Raw genomic sequence first — 21962 nt, 5'->3', positions numbered from 1 at the left:
TGTATTTTACCCTTAAAATTAACTATGTTTTGTTGTTAAAATTTTGGTTTCGATTAAATGTTAAATTAAATGTAGTTATATAATGATAATTATCTTAAAAGATAGAACTCTCTTTTTTAATAATGTGTTGTGAAAATTTTTTAGGTGCTGCTGAGATTAGTGATTTAGAAGATAATCAGATTCTCAAATTAACTGAAGAAGAACCTGAAACATGGAATGCCACTGTTGACAAAAAGGTTAATACCAAATGTATTCTTTCTTAAAATTAATTATTATGTAAAATGTGCCTGAAATTTATTTAGCATTTCCTTATTTTGATGTAATTACAAATAAATCCAGTAATGTAAAACTAATTACACGTTTCTTTTTTAATTTGTAGGTTATCAAGAAGTTGAAAGACAGAGAAATAAAAAGACAAGAAGCTATTTATGGTACAAAAATCTTTTTTTATTATGTATTTGATTGTCTGAAATTTTATGTATAATCTTGAAAGTATGTAAATGGATTTCGAATTCCGAAATCATACTGGAAATGAATGAAATCTTTTTATTTCTACTGAAATGTTAATTTGCCTATGTTCATCATTAGCCTCATAAAATTATGTGCAGTGTTGTTGTTGGTGGTATCCTCTCCATTCCTTACTTTTTATTGAAAGAGTTCATTATTGGATATTGTATTCAATTTTAACATAATATAAATTATTTTAGATAATATAAATTAAGATTCACAATGCAAAATTATTTTTTATGCAATATATTTTTATATGTATACTATTGAATAACTTAAGATGAATTCCATTTATAAAAGAAAGTTATTTGTAAGAATACTTTTTTCATATTACTGTATAAATCATTATTTTTTTTATTTGCAGAATTAATTATAACTGAAAAACATCATTGCCTCACTTTGGAGATAATGCAAAAGGTTTGTAAATATTCAGTACTTACATGTTCATTTTCAGAAGTGATTTATATAAAGAAATGACATTCTGTCTTTTTCGCATTTGTCAAATAACAAATGTAATTTTCTTTGCCTATATCCTTTAATTATGTGCTTTTTTAGGTTTATGCTCAAGGAATGATGAAAGAATTGAATGCACCTCGGGAAACTGTAGATAGATTATTTCCATGTCTTGGAGATTTAGTTGAACTGCATAAAGCATTTTTACACAGACTTAGAGAAAGGCAAAAAGAAGGTCCTGTGATAGAAGTTATTTCAGACATTTTGGCTGAGCAAGTATGTTCTCATTTTATGAATTTCGATTTTTCCAATCTTTCTCCTTTAATGACATTGCACTTAAATTCCTATTACAACATATTAAAATGTACATATCTGTATTTAATTTTACAGTTCCATGACCAAAAAGCTGAACAGATGAAGGTAGCATATGGACAATTTTGTAGTCAACACATTGAATCTCTCAACATGTATAAAGAAATGCTTAAATCTGACAGAAAATTCCAAAATTTTATTAAGGTATTCTTTTTTTCCTGTGATAGATCCATATGTGCATGTAAAAAAGACACTTTTATTTTTTATACTTATTATTTTCCTTAATTATTTTCAATGATTCAGATTAATACAATTAAATCAAAACACCAACATTTATTTTAAATATTTAATATAATTTGAGGATTGATAAAATTTAAGCAATTGTTTTGTAATTAATTTATATATAATATTGTTTTTTATATATGTGTGTGAGAGTTATAAATCCTTTTATCCACTGTTTTTGAAATATATTTGCCTTAATTTTTAATGTCTCTGTTTGATTGACGATCTCAGTAAGCTCAGCAAACTTTTTCAAAAATACCTAATCAGTTTTTTATTATCTGTTACTCATCAAAACTATAAAATTTCATTTTTTAAAAATTATTTTAAAAACTCCAGCTACTAAATTGATACTTTCTTCCTATAATAAAATAATTTGCTGAGTGTATGTACAATTTCGTGCTACTTAATGAGCTAGGACTAGAACCACATAAAATGCCATTTAAAATTATTAATCTATAGATTCACTTTTTTTATCGTTCTTTTTTTTATTGTTCTAAAAATTAAGTTTAATATATTATTAAGTTTATTATAACATAATTTTAATGTTTTTTTAAGATGACTATAATACATTCAATCATATCCATGCTCAAATTATGACACATATATATGCACTTCTTGAAACTGCTATTTTTATTTTTGTCCAATCATAAACTGATAAACATTTAAATATTAGTTTCAATTAATGCTCTATTTTTTTTCTCCTTCTAGAAATGTAAAAACAAGAGATTATGTAAAACCAGAGGGGTTCCAGAATGTTTACTTCTAGTCACTCAGAGAATAACAAAATACATCTTAATTATTGAATCATTAATGAAGGCTGCTAAAGGTTAGTTTTTCTTCTTTCAACTTACTCTTTTTTCTTCTTCTTTTTTTTTTTTTTTTTTTTTTTTTTTTTTTTTTTTTGAATGATTTACTATTTTCAAAAAATAACTTTATAATTTTTGAACCATTTTATTTGTATGTATTTCTACTTCTTAGAAAACAAGGAGGAGCAAGAAACTTTAGAAACAATAATGCGGCATCTAAAAGTAAGTTCAGATATTTGTTTCATGTGTGAATTTTATGAATATATATATAAAGCTGTTTATCATTAAGTCTTGATTTTTATAAAATGTTATATTTCTCTACAATAAAAGCTATTTTTATTGAGGTACATCTTACTCCTATCTAAATGTCATGAAGAATATCAAAATGTGGAAAAAAATAAATAACAGTAATTTTAATGCTTTTGGTTGGTTGAAATGGCCATCCAAAATCAATTACTTTATGTTCCTTCTAGATATGAGACTGAATAAATGTGTGAGTAGAGAGTGGGTACAGATTTAAAACATTGGTTTTTACGTATTAAAATAAATTTTATTGAAAATTTATTTTAATACGTAATGAAAATTTTAAATATGAAATTTATAAATGTTAAAAAAGCTTATGGAATGAGTTTTTGAATGTTGACATTGTTCATTTAAATCTGGAAAAAAATTTTTAGAAAGGTATGCAATTGGAAATCAATACCAGCATATTTTCTGTAATTTAAATTTTATTGGAAAAATTGAGTATAATTGGCAAAAAGGGCCCATAAATATTTTCCAATTGTTTAGAATTCAGTTACCAAACAAAAATAATATTCTAAAAATGTTGTTCTGTGATTTCAAACAGTATTATATTTTCAAATTTTCAAAAAGAAACAAAAGAAGAAAAATATGATGAAAAATTATTTTTTTTGGGGGGGAGGCACTTATTCTGTGGCAACTGGTTTTTGACTATTGTAGTATTTATGTGCAGAATCAGGCAGTCTTTGCTATCAGTAAATTCCCTTAGACTAATATTTCATACAATAATATTGATTTCGAATTAAATTGTCATTATTTATTTCTGAAAGTCGACCATTGTAAAATCCGTAATCATGATAGGATTTTTTTCCAGTTTAGTCCAAAATTTTGTAGATAGGAAAGTCTAATGAACTTTTTTAACAATCCTGCTTTTTGTAAATTAAATTTATTGAAAAATAATGTGACTATCGATCTGAACTTTTTACTAGGTACTTCCTTCTATATAGCCTGTAGATTAATGTTATGAAACTCCAAAAATTTTGTTCAAATATAAAAATATTTTTTTTTTTAATATAACCCTATATTTTTCATATTTTAATGTGAAAAACTGATGAACTCTTCCACTCTCTGCTATTTTATTTCTTCCAATGTCCAGGAACAAATATAGTGGTCTTTCTTGAATGACCTACTCCGAAACTTGAATTACTAAAAATACTTTTATGTATTTTTTCCATTAAAAAAAAAATCATATTTAAAAATGTATTTAAAAGATGTTTAATGGTATGAAAAATTTTGGAATTTCGAAAATTCGCTATGCAAAAGCATCAAATTACTAATTCAATCATTATTTTAAATATGTGCTACTATAGATCATACAAAGTTTTCATATTTTTCCCCTTTCAGAACATCATATCAAGTGTAGATGTACAAGTTGCAGACAAGGAAAAGGAAATTCGATTGCTTGAAATATTCAACAGAATGGATGCAAAGACTACAATATTTTACCGAGGAAAAAAGTTTAAAGTATGTATCTACTTACTATTTTCTTATTTTTGAATATATAAAATTACATATACAATATTTAATTTGTATTTTAGTATAGTACGAAGCATAATCCACATTAATTTCTTTCAGAAATCAGACTTACTAGCTTGTAACCGCAAGTTAAGAAAAGAAGGTCCAATGACATGGAGAAGTCCTAGGGGAAAAACTATTGGTAAATTTAAAATATTTTTTCTTTTAATATAGTATGCTTACATTTTGATTCGTCAGCAGTTATGTGCTTTATGTTTATTAAATATAGCAAATCTATTATATATTAATTGATCTATCCATATTGCATTTCTCTAAATGAATAATTTAATTTTGAAGCTATAGGATGTTGATAATTTCTTTGAAAAAAAAATTAAATTATTTGGTATTTGTTGTTAGAAATAAATCCCTCATTAAATGATTTATGAATTTCAGTCTTATGGGTGATAAGTACTTTAGTTTATCTTTTAAAATCATAAAATTATGTTCATTCTTGCATGTGTAGATCAAAAATGCATATTACTATTAAACCTTAAACTACCTATTTATTATATTATACACCATATTGAGCAAGAAAGCTTCAAATATTATAATGATATCTTTGTGTTAAAAATAATCGTTCAGATGGAGGAAAATAGATATATTCGATAAGTAAATTAGCTTGCTTATGTTATCTTCTATTGGTGTCTCTTATGTAGTGCTGAACATTGAAAAATGAGTTATTTTTACATGTATTTTCCTTAGCCTTATTATGTTTTAAATGACTCTGTCTTTTGCTTTTTTTTTCTTTCCATTTTAATGGTATTTTGGGGAACTACAGAAATAAATCTCCAGTTCTTTTTGTGGAGTTTTCAAATAGAGAAGCTATGCTGTAAAGTTATTCATGTATTTTTCTTTTTCAGATGTTACTGCTGTATTGCTTTCAGATTTCATCTTTTTTCTGCATGAGAATAATCAGAAACTTTTCTTCGCTTCATTAGAAAACAAAGTAAGTAATTATTATTATGAATTCAATGAAAATATAGGACAAGAATATTTCTAAATAATTGAATTTTCTAATGTAATTTTTTTTTTCAAGTTAAAAAAGTTGGAAGGATTAATTTTTTTGTTTCACATTTTATAATTTTGCCTTAATCTTATTATCTGGCTATAAAATTCTGTTTATGATTATTGTAGCCTGGAATAGTTTCTCTCCAAAAACTTCTTGCACGTAAAAAGGCTGGTCAAGATAGTTGTGGCATTTACTTGATATCTTCCAATCCAAATGAGCCAGAAATGATAGAACTTTTCTGCAAAACTCCAAAAGACCAAAAAGCTTGGATGGAAGCTATCAGAGAAGCTATTGACTTGTGCCCAGATGAAGGTAAATTTTATAGTCTTCTTCTTATTTATATATAGTTACACAATTTGTATATAAATTTGGCAAAGATTAATTTTAATATAAAGTTCGAATGGAGCAGTGAATATGTTGCATCTTGGAAAGTTGCTGTGTTATAAAAATAATTTTTATAATTAATAAAATGTAGCTAAAAATTTTGTCCAAGTAATTTTGAATAGCAGTAGTCTTTATCTGCTGTCGGTCTTATTATCTTTGAAATTTTTTCTTATATATTATAAACTTTATTTCTTTATAGAAAACTAATTGTTATCATGTTGACCGGTTCTCTTTTACTCCATCCATTCTATAATAGTTTCTGAGCATGCAATTTGCTCTTGAGAAACTTTAAATTTGCATTCTCTAAAACCACTTGTGCCTTTTTGTAGCTGTCATTGATCAGTCTTATAAACAATGAAGATAAAACTTTTATTACAGCATTTGTTTTATTTTGTAGATGAAGGTGTGCCAAGTGAAACTGAAGAAGAAAGAAAATTAGAAGCTGCAAAGGCAGCTCGTGTGAAACAGCTAACAAGTAAGATTATGAATCCACTGCGCTGTACCAAACCTATACTCTACCATTGATATATTAAAAACATATTTTGATATTATTTTATGGTTTGCCTAAGAATGGAAGCTATAGCATTCTTATTTTATTTGCTGCAGAAAAACAATAATATTTATTAAAGTAATCAATAATATTGAACTTATGATTTCTAAGTTTATATTATATTAATGAATTATGGAAAATAATTTCCTAAAGTAAAAGAAGCGAACTGTTTTAATAGTGAAATTTTTCTTTCCATTGAAAACAAAACATTAACAAATTGTCTTTTTGAGACATTGTATTGAATTTATCATCTATTTCTCAGCAATGTGCTAAATGGTCATGGAGATTTAATCAATTAGAAATAAATTTTTGATTTGAAGAAATTAAGAATTTTATATAATATTGAATAACAAAAGTGTTTGTGGAAAATGTAGCATATAAAGTTTTTATTTTGTACAGCTACAGCTCTGAGACATACTCTCAAATACATAACTAGAAGTTGTTAATCTTTATCTTCGTTCTATAGAATTTCATTAATATTGGAGCAATATTGAATATTTGTAACATGAATGTATTTGAAATTTATTTCAATTTTCTTCCATAATTCTTTTGAGAAAAACTGAATAAATTATTTTCATTATAGGTCTTTTACATGAGAAAGATCAGAGTATTGCTCATATATGTGAAGATAGAATGCGCATTTTAGTTGATCTGCTGGTAAGTTATATATTTTTTAGTATATATCATTTATAATGGTTTAAGAGATAAAGAACTTTAACTCTTTAAGAGATAAAGAATTTTTTTTTTTCGTATTAAAATAAATATAATTTTTTTTTTTTAATGAAATCAAAATTGTATTTTTGTCTCATTTGAATGTAATATTTAAATAAGATTCAATTTTTATTTTTTAATGGTGATATCATATCTGATATATTTAAGCCTTGATTTCTGCTTTTTGAGGTTAAAAATTACTTTAAAAAAATCAATCTTTATTGCACCATGTATTTCGTGCTGTTCACTTATTTATTGTTAAGCATTGCTTTAAGATTCAAATTAAGATATCTTATATAAAAATGAGAATGTAATGTAAAAAGTGAGTGTATTTAATTACCTTTTTTTTTTAATTATATACATTAAAATATAACTTAGTTGCTTTTATACATGTGTGCATGCAAAAAGTAGCTTTTCTAAGCATATATATTTTTCGAAAGAAGTTGTTTACAGCAGTAATACAATATTAATGTTGAATAATTTAATTTTTTTTTTTCTTTTATTTATTTTAGGAAATGGTTGGCATAGAAGCAGAGCAATATGAAAATGTAAGCTTCTTTTTAATTAATTCAAAAGGTATTAATTGTTTCTTAATAATAAATTATATTCACAAGACTATATTTAAAATTTTGTTTTTTTAGGTAAAATATTCTCATTTGGTTGAGAATCCACCAGGAAAAGAGTCGAAAGAGCTTATTTCTTCTGCTATTAATAGTGGTATGTTTCAAATTTGTTCTAAAATAGTTTCTTAATTTTTATGCTTTTGAAATTGTTCTCTTTGAAAATCTAATAAATTAATTATAATTATTTATACTGATGGCATTTGGTTAAACTATTTTAAAATGTTTCATTTTATGATGATTTTTATATAATTAACATCATCTTGAAATATTCTTGTTAATAAATGGTTACATTGGAAATTACTAATTTAGAAGATGTTTTGATATTAATTACGTTTTTATGAATTATTTTTAGTGCCTTCCTACAATTTTGACGGTCAAGGAAACAATAACTTTACAAATGATTTTTATAATAATTTGTGATAATGCTAATTATTTTAGTTGCTTATATATCATGTAGTGGTAAAATGAACCTAAATAATATCTGAAATTTATATTTATCTCTATAGCATCAAGATTGGCTAGTAATTTGTACACATCTGGTACTAATCTGAGCCGCAGTGTAAGCAGTGCAGGTGAGCGCCAGAGTGACACATATGTATCTCCATTGTTGCCAAAAAGAGCGGAAACATTTGGTGGATTCGATAATCCTACTAAAGAACAAGTTGTTCCTGTTGTTAAAGGTATGTTTATTTTTCAATTTTATATTTACTTTTAGAATAATTCATTTCTGATTAATTGAATTGTTTTCATTTTTATAATGAAAAATTTGTCATACTTATGATTGATGTCTTTTTTAATTAAAATCACTCAAATCTTATTCATATATAGTTATTATTTTAATTTTATAAATATGTCTAGAATCAAATGAATGGAACATAATGCATATTATATTTAAAATATTTGTCCTTCAATCAACTGCAGTATTATGAACATTTCCATCACTATTTAATTGGAAAACTAATTTTACAAACTCATCAGCAAATAGTTTAAGAAATTTGCTTACTGGTAAATGGATATAATCATGTTGAAATATTAATTAAAAATTATTTCATTAATTAATTAAAAAATATCTTGCTCATACTTATTTAATATCTTATTGTTTAATTTGATTTTTTTTTTATTACAAATTAATTTTTTTAATATTGAAAATAAAATTGTATTGAAATAAGTTATCCTGTTTAGCAATAAACTTGCCAAATTAATTCGTTTAGTATTTACAATTATTATATTATTTCCCAGATCACCCTTTATTACTATCTTTATCTTATTACTATCTAAAAGATAGTAATCTATCTTTATTACTATCTTTTTTATTATAGTAATAAAGATTTTATTATTTGATTTTGTATTCCAACATTAATTTATTATTGTTTTTTAGTTCCAGCATTTAAGAGGAAGCTTCTTCACTTAAAAGAGCATACAGAGTTATCTATTCTGCCTTCTAAATCAAAAATGGAAGACATCAATTTAGGCGAATCATTAGAAACTGCTTTGCAGGTATATTAATTTGTTATTTTCATTCTTTTTTTTGTCACCTTTAAATGTATATAATAAGATTGGAGAATGCATTTGTGGATAAATAATTTTGGTTATTTATGCCAGAAATGAAGTATTTCACAAGTGCAGATCATTATCCCAAGTAGCACATTTTATTTTATAATATTGTAAAACATGGAAAAACAATATTGTTTTATAATACTGAAACAGTTTAAAATACAGGATTTTTTCTATATTGATCAATATAATATAGGTGTTGATATTATATTACTTAGTTCCCATTATTGCACTATTTAAAGTTTTGGCATTCATCAGATAAGTTCACAATATTATAAATATTCCCAAAATTAATTCTAATTATGTGTTAGAGATTGAAAAAAATTATTAAATTTTTAACTTAATCTCTTGATTATTTTTAATCTAAATTTGTTATATTTATATTTCCATTTGCTTTGAAATTTGAACTGGGGATCCTAATTTTGCTAATTGCATATTATCCATTGAACCAGTGAGACCTTGAAATACGATTGTTAATTATAGTAATTGTGGCTTAGTAGTTCATGAACTTCCACGTTTAATCTATTATCCTTTAATTTCATAACTTTTTATAATTTAGAGTTAATGAAAGAGGAAGCTTTTTACTTGCAATTAAGATTTGTTGTTAGAATAAATTATGGAAGGTTGATTCAAAAGTAATCGCCTTTTATTTTATGGGATAGCAAAAAAATATTTTTTCAAAATTTTATCATTTTTTGGCTTTAAAAAATAAAAAATGCAGTACTAATAAAGTAAAATAAAGTTCTCTTGAACACAAGGGTTGCTGATCAAAGTTCTTGATTGTGTGTTTAAACAAAATATTTTCGGCATGTTTGAATTAGTACAAGTTGGACATCAAAAGCAAAATTTTTAATATCAGTATGCAGTTTTTTTAATGTACTTCTATTTGTATTTTTATTGTTTACTTTTATTTCGTTTTCTAACATTGATTTATTTTATTTTAAATAAGTAAAAGGTGAAATAGAACATTTTATTAAAACTTTGATGCTTTTAATTTAACTTGAATACAAAGAATCAAAATAAATACATCCAAGTTATATGATCACTTCAGGTAAAACACATAAAAATGAATTATAAAATGTTATATATATGTTAAATACATAATTTACAGTAGTATCATCACAATCAACATAGAATTTACAATATTGCTTTCACAAGCTTGTGCAACTTTATACAATATTCGACTTTTAATGAAAAAAATTTCTATTAATTTTCTTAGATAAAACCTCAAATTAAATGAATTATTAATATTTTGTGCCCTAATTTTGTTCTATCAATACTTTTAAGAATTTCAGTATTTTTTGAATCTTATTCCTTATCGGTTATAAGACATTCACTATTGTTTGATATTTAAAATATTCAATATTTCCCAAGCATTATACAATATTGTGATGTTACTTTGGATTATCTACTTATTTATATTAACTCTTTTATATTCATTAAAATTTGTTTTATCTTTTTCAGAATTTTGGACTTCAAACATCTCTTTCAGTGATTGGAAAAGTACCTTCTATTTGCGGTAGTCCAGTAAGCAAGTTTTATTTACTTAAAAGAGTTATTTTTACATCTTTCACTGTTAAACTATGAGTGACATAAAAATAGGCATTTAAAAATATTCAAATTTATATATATTAGAATAAGACACTGAAATCAATAGAACTAGCAGTATCTGCAGAAACAATGGCTGAAATAAATTCAGATAAGCATATATGTATATGTGTACTCTTTAAGATAAATTTGAGACACTCATTTAAAATTTACTAAGTTTTTGTTTTTGATCTTACTAGTTAAGAACTTGATGTTTCTGGAATTTCTTCATTCATAAACTACAAACATGCCCCCTCCCAAATACACACAAAAAAAAAAAAAAAAAAAAAAAAATGTGAAAGAAATATACCCTCTGGGCAAACAAATTTTGTTCAGTAAAATAAAAAGTATTTAATTTTACTCTTATTCTTACATATAGTACAGATGGTATAGTTTGATTTTTCTTTGAGCATTTTTCCTTGATTTCTTGCATCTGTTACAATCTCATTGATTAATTTACTTTTTTCTATTCAATCACCCCCAAATATGATGGATAATTATATTGATGTGGAAAAAAGCAAGAATAATAACTCCACAGGTTGTCAAGTAGAATCATAAAGATTATTTTTTAAATATTTGCAAAGAGGAGAGAACACTCTTTATTCTTTTCATCCAAATGCCCCATAACAAAAGATTTCTTAATTTTATAAGAAAAATATATAAAGAAAAAAGCATTAATTAAATTATAACTGAAAAAGAAATCCATTAAAAATGATTTATTAAATTTTAATAATTTTTAAGTCATAGTAATCTGCTTAACTATTTTTACTGATAAATAATAAGTTAGAGATGAAGAGTTTTTCACAATCTCAATATTTTTATGCTTGTTTAACTGCTTTGAGGCCCATTCTCTAGTGTAGAAGAAGTTAAAGAAAAATTTAAATACCACAGTTACTATTTTATTCTTCATAAAAAGACATTTGAAAAATGTTAGAAATTGCTTATGTTTAGATATTTTTTATTTACTCATCTTTATGAAACATTTCTCTAACTTGTATGATATTCAGAATTTTTAATGCAATTTCATTTTTATTTAGGATAAACAGCATAGTAAAAAGCAGCTTTTGTCACCAAGTTTCATTCAGCATGCTAGCTTTCCTCCTTTCAAAGAAGTTAATTCTGAAATAGTGAGCTTAACAACAACACCTCTATTAATGACTCAAGGAAAAGAGCAGCTAATGCAGATTGTGGAGCTTGCTCATCACTTGAACACTGTTGTTGTGAGTTTATTATTAATAATTTGTTTAATTTCACATTATATGAATTGATACAAAAAAAATTTATTAATTGGATTTTAAAATCCCCCCCCCCCTCTCCCACTTAAGTGATGAAAATATGTTATTTTAATTTCAATAAGTTTACTTCAATATTTAATTGTATTAGATAGGATAATGACCCCCTTCCCCTTTTTTTTCCCTTTACATTTTTACATTATTCTCATTTTTTTAATATTTTTTTCAGTGTGCTGTAACACATTTGTCTTCATCTTATGAGAGGTAAGAGTTTATTTAGTTGGATTTAATTTCTTGCTTTTTTTTAATCTTTTAATACTCTACAAATTTTGACAGCATTTGACTGATAATTCTGCTTTGACTTCTTTTCTATAGCACAAAAGTACAGTTAGCAGAAACAGATTATAAATTAACAAAGTTGACCAAAGAAAAAGAAGTTCGAGATAAAAAGTCTATGTACAGACCAGAGCATCAACTGGAGGAACTGCGTAATTTGCAAAAGCAGCTCAATCATGACCGATCTGCATGGCAGCAGGAAAAGGCTCAAGCTGAATCCTCATTAAAAGCTCAGAGGGAAGAGTTAGAAAAATTACAGGTCAGATAATACATCAATTTGTTAAAGAAAATTGCTATTTCATGGAATGTTTTTTTTTTTTTTTGTAGTATTTAAAAAGAAAACTGTAAAGAGAATTTTAAAAAATAGGAATCTCCGAGCAAAGCCTTTTAAATCTTAAGTTCTAATAATAGTTTGGGAAATCTCTAAGCATTAAAAATTAATCTACAATTTTTTTGTCACAGTAAGAATACTATTCAGGGTGTACACTCTAATCATGACCCCCAATAGCTAATTTCTAAATCATTAAAGATAGACTACCAGTGAGAAAATACTTCAAATAATTTAAAGATTTATATTTAATGTTGTTTAAATGAATAAATGTATTGTTGAAATTGTTAATGTTCTCGTCCCTCCCCCTTCCTCCCGGTTTCTATTAATCATAGTAAATCATTTATTAAAATATTCTTGAGACACTTAAAATTGTAAATAAAAGTTCTTTACTCTCCTGATATTAAAATGGATGGCTGTTTGGAGCTTTGAATATGATCAATGATTACCTTTAAAAAAAATTCTCCACTTTAAACTTATTTCCTCAAAGTCACCACTGAAGGACCTAAAATAATACAATTCAAAGTACCCCTTATTGTATAGTTGAACAATGCAGCAAAATATATGTTGTATGGAATCATTTCTGCCTTCATTATTTCTGTTTGTTTGTTTTTTAAAGCCAGTTTTTGGCATGATGTAAAAAAATGCATGGTTAAAATAAGCAAGCTTATGGATTTGTTATTCAGTTCATGCTCATCACCTAATATTCTTCTCTCTTAGGGATTTTTGGGAATTAATATGGAACATATGTAATCAGAGAAGGAAAAAAATAATATCAGAAAATATTTGTGATTGATTATACACATATGAAAGCAAATATATAATAATATTATTATATATTTGTATTTTGTTAAGTTAATGATGCATATGAATAATATATTTTAAATTTATTTTCTTCTATATATTTTAGAATCGTTGCTTATCCATTACCTAAATATATAATTTAGTATATCATATGAGTAGTTATTTAATTTGTTTTAATAAATTATTTTTTATTAAAAAAAGAGTTGATACACTTCTAATTTTATTCAGTCTCTTTAGTTAAAAATCGAAAATATTTGTGATTGTCTGTGTGATCTCATTAATTCATATTTCTAAATTCTCTTATAGGAGCAGTTAAAAACTGAACAGATGGATGTCACACATCAAAGGGAGCTTTTATACAGGAAACTTGATGCGCTTCAAAAGCAGGGCATCATTTTAAGTCCTTCACATAATGTTGTCAATCTTAACAGTTGCAATACGCGAGACTCTGATGCTAAAGATGAACAGCACAGTGGAACTGCAATCTCTGAAAGTATTCATCCCTCAGCAAATGACTTTTCTCATAGACGCACAGTTTCTTATGATTTGGGCCAAGATCGATCTGAGGAACATATTCCTTATGTATCATCTGGGTCCAGTTCTGCTGCACCTTCTCACCGAATAGATTCCAAGAACAGACCTGCTCTTAATATAGGTGGTGGTGCAGGGACTGGCAAAGTTGTTCCTCTGCATCTATCCAATAGTGCCACTAACATGCAAAAGCGGCAATCAGTTGCCGTTCAACCGGTGAAGCAGCAGTTACCTTTGAAACTTGCTAACACTCACTCAGCAAATGGTGCCACCATTGCTGTGAGTCAGGCTGGACCACAACAGGTTTTACCAATGAAACTTGCCCTGGGATCACTGCAGCCAGGAGCTCAGACTTTGAATGCAGCAGAAGGGAAGAATGCTGCACCTAAGAGGTCTCATAGTGCAGCAAGTAGCCCATCGTCTACTTTAACGACCCCTGTGCATGTGCGAGGTGGAAGCAGCCCAGCACTGGTTCAGTCCACGTCACCAACTAACACTACAATTTCACCCAAATACAAGGCTGAGAACAGCATCTTGCATCATTTAAAACTTGCTAGTGAAAAGACAAAGAACAAAAAAGATGATAGCAACAAGGAAATCTTTTGTTGAAGAGAAAATGTGGCTTATTTTGTGAAATTCAATTTGAAAGCCCTTTGTATGAGGAAGCAAAGTGTTTAAAACTGATGCTGGTCATCGTACACTTCAGTCCTCTGGCTGTATGTATCTTCACGGATTTATGTGTTGTTGGAAGCATGCACCAGTGCAAGAAACTGCAGGAAGGAGTAAATTTCTTACATCTTTGAGTGCAAATTAGATATTTTCCCAACCAAAACCAGTCTTAATGTGTTGGGAGTAGCCAATTGTGTGTATATATTTGTATGTGTTCAGTATGAGTTAATTTTTGTATATATATTTATATAATACATTGCACCTTAACTTGTTTGAGCTGTAGAATGTCAGTTTATAGACCCTACATAATTTTTCTTTTCTAGGGACCAATTATGTACAATATTCATAACTATAAACAGTGTGATATTGTTTGTGAAACAGAACACTTAATTTTTGTACAGATAGCACTAACTTTTTATGTTTTTTTTTTTACATAATTGTGTATATTTCATAATTTAAAGTAGGGATTATTATCATGCAAAACATTTTTTTAATGTGGCTCAGCACATATTTTCTTGCACAATAGCCATTTGAGTAAGTTATCGTATGGAATTCTGTAGTTGTGTAGCTTTTTTAAAAACGTATCCATGAAAAGAAAAATATAGTTACCTACAAAACAATAGTTAGAGCAAAAACTGCTGTAGATAATTATTCCAGTTGACTTATTAAACATATCAAATAAAACTTTTAATTGTTTTAGCTGAAAAGAGATATAGTTTAAAATTTCTTAATCATATAGGTTTCTGCTATCTGCTTTGTTTGTACTTAATATTGGTTAAATTCAGTAACAGAAATATGCATTAGTTAGTAAATCATAATACTTTATACATAAATTAGTCTTACGATTTTAATTTAGTGTGATAAATTTTTTTATTGAATTATACTGCAAAGTGGGTTTTTAATAGGATCTTTTTAAGTAATTTTATTTCAAATTAAAATATGCATCTGTATTAGAAGCATATCTGAATATAAATATTTTTTTTTAATTTAACAGACTTATTTGATAAATTGCATCTCTTAAGAATAAAAAATTCAAATTTGCCTTAATCTTCATTTTTTTAATCAATTTTCTTGCAATGGGTTTTAATCTTTAAGTATGACTACTTTGTAAAATCTTATAAAAATGCTATGTAAGTGTGTATTCATGGCTTGAAATGGTATCAGGTCTTTAATTTTGAAGTCTTAAGAACTTTTGAATTTTTTTTTTTTTTTTAACAAATCAATCCTAGTAAATAAAATGCATTTTAGAATTAGAAAAATCAAGGACATAAGTCTGTGATTTGAGGACCTATAGAGTACACACATGTAATTTAGTGCAACACTTGAAATTTCTTAAATTTTTCTAACAAATATTCATTTGTTAGAAAACAAGATGTTGCAATCAGTTGATCGCTTCCTCCTTATGTGTAGAGTTGTTTGATAGTTCCACCAAATGTGCATTTGTAATTTTTGGAAAGTTTTCAATATATGTGCCTAAGGTCCCCACTTCAAAGTTGTATTTTATATTTTTATTTTAAATTTATTAATTTCAATTTGATTTTGCTTGGATTTTTCTTTATTGTTACATTATTGTACTGTTGCATTTAAGGTATGATTTATTTACAAAATTTAGATGTAGACAAGAATTCTAATTGACATGACCATAAATACTTTTTTATTAGTTGATAATTGATATGAATAGACTGTATTACAATTTGCTTTAAAAAAATTAATGAAAACAATAAAAAAAAGTGCAATAGAATTTTTTCCTTATTATACTTAACCTTTTAAAAACTTTTTGCTTATTTTAAGAAAAGATGTATTCAAAATTTGTTTATTTTTTTCATTAAAATTTTTTTTTAAATCATAAAAACTTTTTTTTATGCTCTATGCTGCTTGAAAATTTTTTCAAACAGATAAAATTATTATTTTACTGAGTAGTTTTAAGGTCATTTAACTATTTTCCTAATAAAATGAAAAAAGTAGATCAGTCACAAACTTTAAAAAAATATTTTATGATATTTAATATTACTTAATAAAAAAGTCGTAATTTAATTTTTCGTTTTTTTAATCTTTTAATAATTAATTATTGTTGGTTTTTATTGATTATTTTCAAATCATTCCTCATTGTCTTATATAAAAAAAAATTTTTTTCTCCTTAAAATAAGCTTATTATATATTTTAATTAGAAAGTTGATTAATTTTGGCTTTAAATTCTTTAACCATTTAGTTGATTTTGCCAAAAATGTATATTGCATTTTTCGTATATAATAGACATTTGATTTACAATTAAGGTGTTTCAAATTTTTTTCAGTACGACTATAGTGCCATTTCACACATATGCTTACATATATGAAAAGAAGTTGGTCATCATTGTTTTGTTATTCTTAGAATATACTTTGGAAATTTTGATTAAATTTAAAGTTTTAAAATAAAAAAACCCAGTTATATTTGCATCTAAGTAACTCTTTAATCTGAGATTAATGCAGAAAAATAGTGATGTAACTGAATTTAGTAATGGCTTGTAAATTGAGCAACATGTATTGAATTTTCTGAAACACTTCTAGCTTCTTTTCGTATATGCATGTGTATCTGACATCTCCATTTGTATTCATATTTGAGTGCTGTATTATTTATGCTTCAAAGTGAAATCTTGGTAATGCAGTGTAGTATTTATTGTACTGAAAGGTAATAAAATTGTCCAAACTAGAAATGCTAAAACTGGTGATGGGTTTAATAAATAATAGTTGTTTTTTCTGTCCGATGCAAAGGAAATGTTACTTCATAAATCTTGTTGTATTTCTATTTTGTTTCAAATAAATTGATTTACAGTCTGTGATTTTGTGACTATTTTTTTATGATAAATATTATGTATTTACGTTTCAACCTATCAATTCTTGTCCAAAACATTGTAACATAATAATGTTTTTTGGCTCTATTCGTATGTTTTTAATTTATTTTTAAAATTCGGATTTTAGCAACAACAACATACACACAAACAAAAAGTAGTTCAAATCCTTGCAGCGTGCATGAATGCAGAAGCAATAGCTCATCTTACTAATAGTATATATGAAAGTTTTCATAAAGTATAATTGTGAAATATTCATAAAATATTTTTTTGAATTTTATTGTAGTTATATAAAAATAAATGCATGAAAATAAAACTAGTATCACTAAAAAGCTTATATTTTGACTTTGAAATGGTGTGAAAATTATTGAGGGAAAATATTAAAATTTTTTTAACAAAAACCTTTATTAATGAACGTCTGCTACCTAAGAAATAACTACATGCAAATTTGGAGCTCTAAGTCTAATCACCTGACCTATATAGTTTTGAACTTATTTTTTCTCATGCATGTCATAGTATAATATAAAAATAATATGCCAATCAACAAACATCATTTTAGAATGTAAATATCCCTTATTTTATATGAATTTTTAAACAGTTGCTCATTACATGCTTTATGTTTAGAAGGATTGAATTTTGTGCTTGAGTTTTCACTCACTTCTTCATATACTGAAGTTCTGAAATTTTGTGTTGTTATTGGCTCCCAATGACTATAGAATATTAAAATTATTTGAAGCTGTTAATTATCAGTTTAATTTAACTAAAAAATTATTTCATAGAATTAGCACCAAATTTTGTGTGAGCAATATTCATTTTTAGATTCTTTTTGTCATCATGAATTTTGATATATATTAAAGATTAAGAAGTAGAAAATAAAAATAATTCATTCCAATTTATTTAAGAAGTTTTTTTTAAACAAAAAAATCATGTTTTTATGGGGTGGGGGGTTGACATCCTAATATTTGATACAAAATATAAGAACCGAAAAAAAGGTTTTTAGAAGGAGAATTAGATAGAAATGTTTAATACAGAATTGAATATTTACTATTCTTGTAGAATATTAAATATGCAAATTATGTGAAAATTAGAATATTCTTTCTTAGAAATCTAGATATTAAAAAGAAATAATTTTCTTCTCAGGATGAAATTTTAGTTGGCTGGTAAGAATATGGGCATAAATATATAAAAAAAAAAAACAGCTGTTTATTAAAGTAATTAGTATATGACGCTTCAGCGTCAACTTGGTCACGTTTGATTCCCAGATAAAGCTTTCATACGTTACATTTTATCATAGGAAAAAAATGACTAAAAATAAAAAATCATAAATATTTTTTTAAAAAATAATCATTTAGCATTGTATTTAAAATGAAAAATGATACTTAGTGTCAAAAATGTGAAGGGCAAAACAAAAGTTATAAATGCGCACGGCGAAAAAAAAAAGGAGAAAAAAAATAGAAGACTGTAACGCCGTTAAAAATGTATTAAATTCTAAACATGTCTTACATGAAAAAAAGATATTATAAATACAATTACGATTTCAATATACTTACAATTTTTCTGTGTGTCTCGTTCTTTTACAGGGTTTTGTTTTGAAATGCGGCATTTTAAGCCGATATGTTACATGTCTAACAGAATTTTCTATATTTTTTTGATGGTGTGGTGAATAGCATATAAGCCTGTTAACAGATCTGCTACCCGAGCAATTGTTTTGGTTTAATGTCATGTTACTGGACTGCCAACCATAAGTTCCCAGGTTCTATCCTTCGCGCATTCCACATCCCTAAATTGGTGACCTCGGACGATCAACCTTCGTACAGCTGTTGTGGCATCATCTACCCTCAACCAAAGTCGTCAGACTCACTTGACGCAGCAACCCAAAGTCGCCACACTCACTTGGCGCAGCAGCATCAGCAACCACTCGCCCACGCACACTCACTACTCAACTGGGTACAGGCTCATTAGACAACAGCTAAAAATACATCACCACTCAACAGCCATATCGTTCGTCTCACCTCCGACTCACTGGAGGGAGAGTCTGTGGTGAATAGCATATAAGTCAGTTAACAGATCTGCTACCCGAGCAATTGTTTTGGTATCATGTTTGGTCATGGTCATGTTTTGGTATCATGGCCTGGACTGCGAACCATAAGGTCCCAGGTTTTATCCTTTGCGCATTCCAATTCCCTAAAATGGATTCACAGTAAAAGAGAAGAAAAAGAAACCATCTGACGTTTAAAAGAGCTACTAACCTGACATATGAAGTTGTATTTATTTTATCAAATAACTGAATCCACAATCTGAAGGGTAGGTAAAACAACGCAAAGTTATTTGAAAGTTGTAAAGAAAGGTTCACAGAACGCAAAGGCATTCATGGCAATGGATTGGGAACACACTTCATCCCAGTTACATTACGGAATAAATGAATCGTTAGAAAGCTTTTTTAGCTACAGAAAAATTTTCCGGTTTTTGTTTTTATTGAAAAGCTATTAATGAATTTATATATAGTGAAATAATAAAAAATTGTAATATTTAATAAAAAAAAATTCTAATAGCGCTCAGTAATCTACATTCCTGATAGGGTCTCTATGCAAGAAATTATGAAATAATTATGTTTATAGTCCATACATTTTAAGAATAAAAGCCGTCTCTAATTTAGTCAATGGGCGAGTATTAAGGAACAGAATGGTAAAGAATAATTTTACATGAGATTAATAAGATACTCATTCGTTTAAATAAACAGAATACCCTCTTGAATCATCATTTCTACACAATATAAGACATATGTATTTAGAAGGGAAGAGGGCAAAAATGAAGTAAAGAATACTCTGTTATGCAGTTTGAGTCAATAAATGTTCTGACAGTTGTGAATTTATATTTTTATACAGACCCTCCTATGGGTCATACTTTGTGAAGTATTCTTGGGACACAACATTTTAAATAAAATGAAAGACCCAATGTATTTGGACTAAAACTGACTGAGTCAGAAAAATATAAATATTTTTATCTTATAAAAAGGTGCGATTTTAGGCACTCCTTTGACCGTTTCATAGAAAATACGCCACTCAGCGCCCAGAATTTCCTCAGGACTGATTAACCTATAATTATAACATTGTTGATTGTCCTAAAAAATTTTATGACTTTGTCGGATTTGGTTGCAGTAGATAGAAACTTTTTTACTTTTTCGTTTACAAAGATAGAAAAAATACTATACGCGTCAAAAAAAAATTAAACCCAAGCTTTTGACGAATCTCACGTTTGAGACCATACATAGTTCGAAAAACATATTTTTGGAAAACGTCTGTCTCTCTTTCAGTAACAAAGATAACTAAAAAAAAAAGCTTTGAGCTAGATTTATAAAATTTGGTACATGGTCTTTACACCAAATTTGTAAATTTCTGTCAAGTTTTGAGCGAAATACATTGAGAGGAAGTCTGTTTACGTATGAATTTAAATTAACACAACTACAAAATGAAAAGAGATATAGAACTAAAAATAGGTACATGGGTTTAACATCTAAAGTGTAGATAGAAATTGACCTATCAAATTTAGAATCAAATCCATCAAGAGGTTGACGTTCTATACGTTCTCAAACAGTTAAATGTGAAAATTTCCAAAAACACAAAACATAATATATTACCTTGTAATTACTATTGTAGCTCTATGATCAAATTTTGCTTTTAATCGATTGGAAACAACACGCTTAAAATACGAATTCGATTTTCAGATATCTATTCTATATATATCAGAGATTTATCCCCAAAAAATCTCCAAGGATCACACAATTGATTCAGTAAAAATGATAAATTCTCGCCAAAATCAGTATTTCGTAATTATTGTTCGCTAATATCATATAAGGAATTCGTGACGTTAACCAAGGTTCACAATTTTATGCGGGCAGACGGGGGGTGGACTATAGCATTATTAGAGAATATATAAGAAAGTTTTGGGAAGACTACCCCCGCGGGTTTTAATATAAAAGTTCGAATGTCAAGAATATTTCACTGAAAAATTATTCTAAATATTAAAGTATTGTATAAAATTTAGATTCGGTAATTTTTCCAAAAGTACCTTTATTGACTGAAACAAAATGAAATATTATTGGTGTCATTTAAATCTTTTTGAAAGTAAAACTAAAAGCTGAATTTTAAAAAGAATCAGAGAAATCTTTATTGAATAATTAAATGGAATGTTGCATAAATTATTAAAAAAATATTCCGTAGTACATATAAGACTTGATTGATTAACGATTTTATTTTCTGTACTCATATTTTTTTAAAAAACATCATGTTTGATTTCAGTAAGAAAGTTTTTTTTTAAATTTAAATTACAGTTAAATTACTTCCACTTCAATTTAAAGTTCAAATTTGTTGGGAGTTGATAGAAAATTAGGAAAATATATGATATAATAAAGAGAACGGCATAAGTCTTCTATAATAGTATAGATTATATGACTATCAAAGTTTGAAGCTTAAAAATATTTTGCAGAAGAAATTGTTAAGATAACAATTTCTATAAAATATGTAATTGAAAATTTTTGCGAGCATTAATTTTGGCAAACTAACTGGTCGCCAAAAGCGGTTTGTTGGTAATAAAACTAAATTTCCAGCCTTTTAATTTATATTATGAAGAGAAAAAAAAAGGA

General features: G+C 26.6%; 1 protein-coding gene across 6 annotated transcripts in view; it reads left to right on the top strand.

The window, feature by feature from the left end:
- The window catches only part of LOC129968502 (A-kinase anchor protein 13-like), a 248961-nt gene extending 231650 nt beyond the window's left edge, over positions 1-17311 (top strand). For all 6 annotated transcript variants that reach the window (XM_056082447.1, XM_056082443.1, XM_056082446.1 and 3 more), the window contains 22 exons: positions 145-236; positions 380-431; positions 872-924; positions 1063-1236; positions 1351-1476; positions 2263-2380; positions 2533-2582; positions 4005-4124; positions 4236-4317; positions 5036-5121; positions 5310-5496; positions 5966-6043; positions 6702-6775; positions 7342-7377; positions 7471-7546; positions 7959-8132; positions 8831-8949; positions 10471-10533; positions 11631-11813; positions 12055-12089; positions 12201-12420; positions 13600-17311. In XM_056082447.1, coding sequence (XP_055938422.1) covers positions 145-236; positions 380-431; positions 872-924; positions 1063-1236; positions 1351-1476; positions 2263-2380; positions 2533-2582; positions 4005-4124; positions 4236-4317; positions 5036-5121; positions 5310-5496; positions 5966-6043; positions 6702-6775; positions 7342-7377; positions 7471-7546; positions 7959-8132; positions 8831-8949; positions 10471-10533; positions 11631-11813; positions 12055-12089; positions 12201-12420; positions 13600-14433 — 3032 coding nt within the window. In that variant the 3' untranslated portion in view covers positions 14434-17311. The remainder of the gene's footprint in view (positions 1-144; positions 237-379; positions 432-871; positions 925-1062; positions 1237-1350; positions 1477-2262; positions 2381-2532; positions 2583-4004; positions 4125-4235; positions 4318-5035; positions 5122-5309; positions 5497-5965; positions 6044-6701; positions 6776-7341; positions 7378-7470; positions 7547-7958; positions 8133-8830; positions 8950-10470; positions 10534-11630; positions 11814-12054; positions 12090-12200; positions 12421-13599) is intronic.
- Positions 17312-21962: the final 4651 nt, after the last annotated feature.

The sequence above is a fragment of the Argiope bruennichi genome, chromosome 5, assembly GCF_947563725.1.
Source record: "Argiope bruennichi chromosome 5, qqArgBrue1.1, whole genome shotgun sequence".
NCBI lineage: Eukaryota > Metazoa > Arthropoda > Arachnida > Araneae > Araneidae > Argiope > Argiope bruennichi.
Note: the sequence above shows the minus strand (reverse complement) of the source record. Positions and strands in the feature narration are given on the sequence as shown.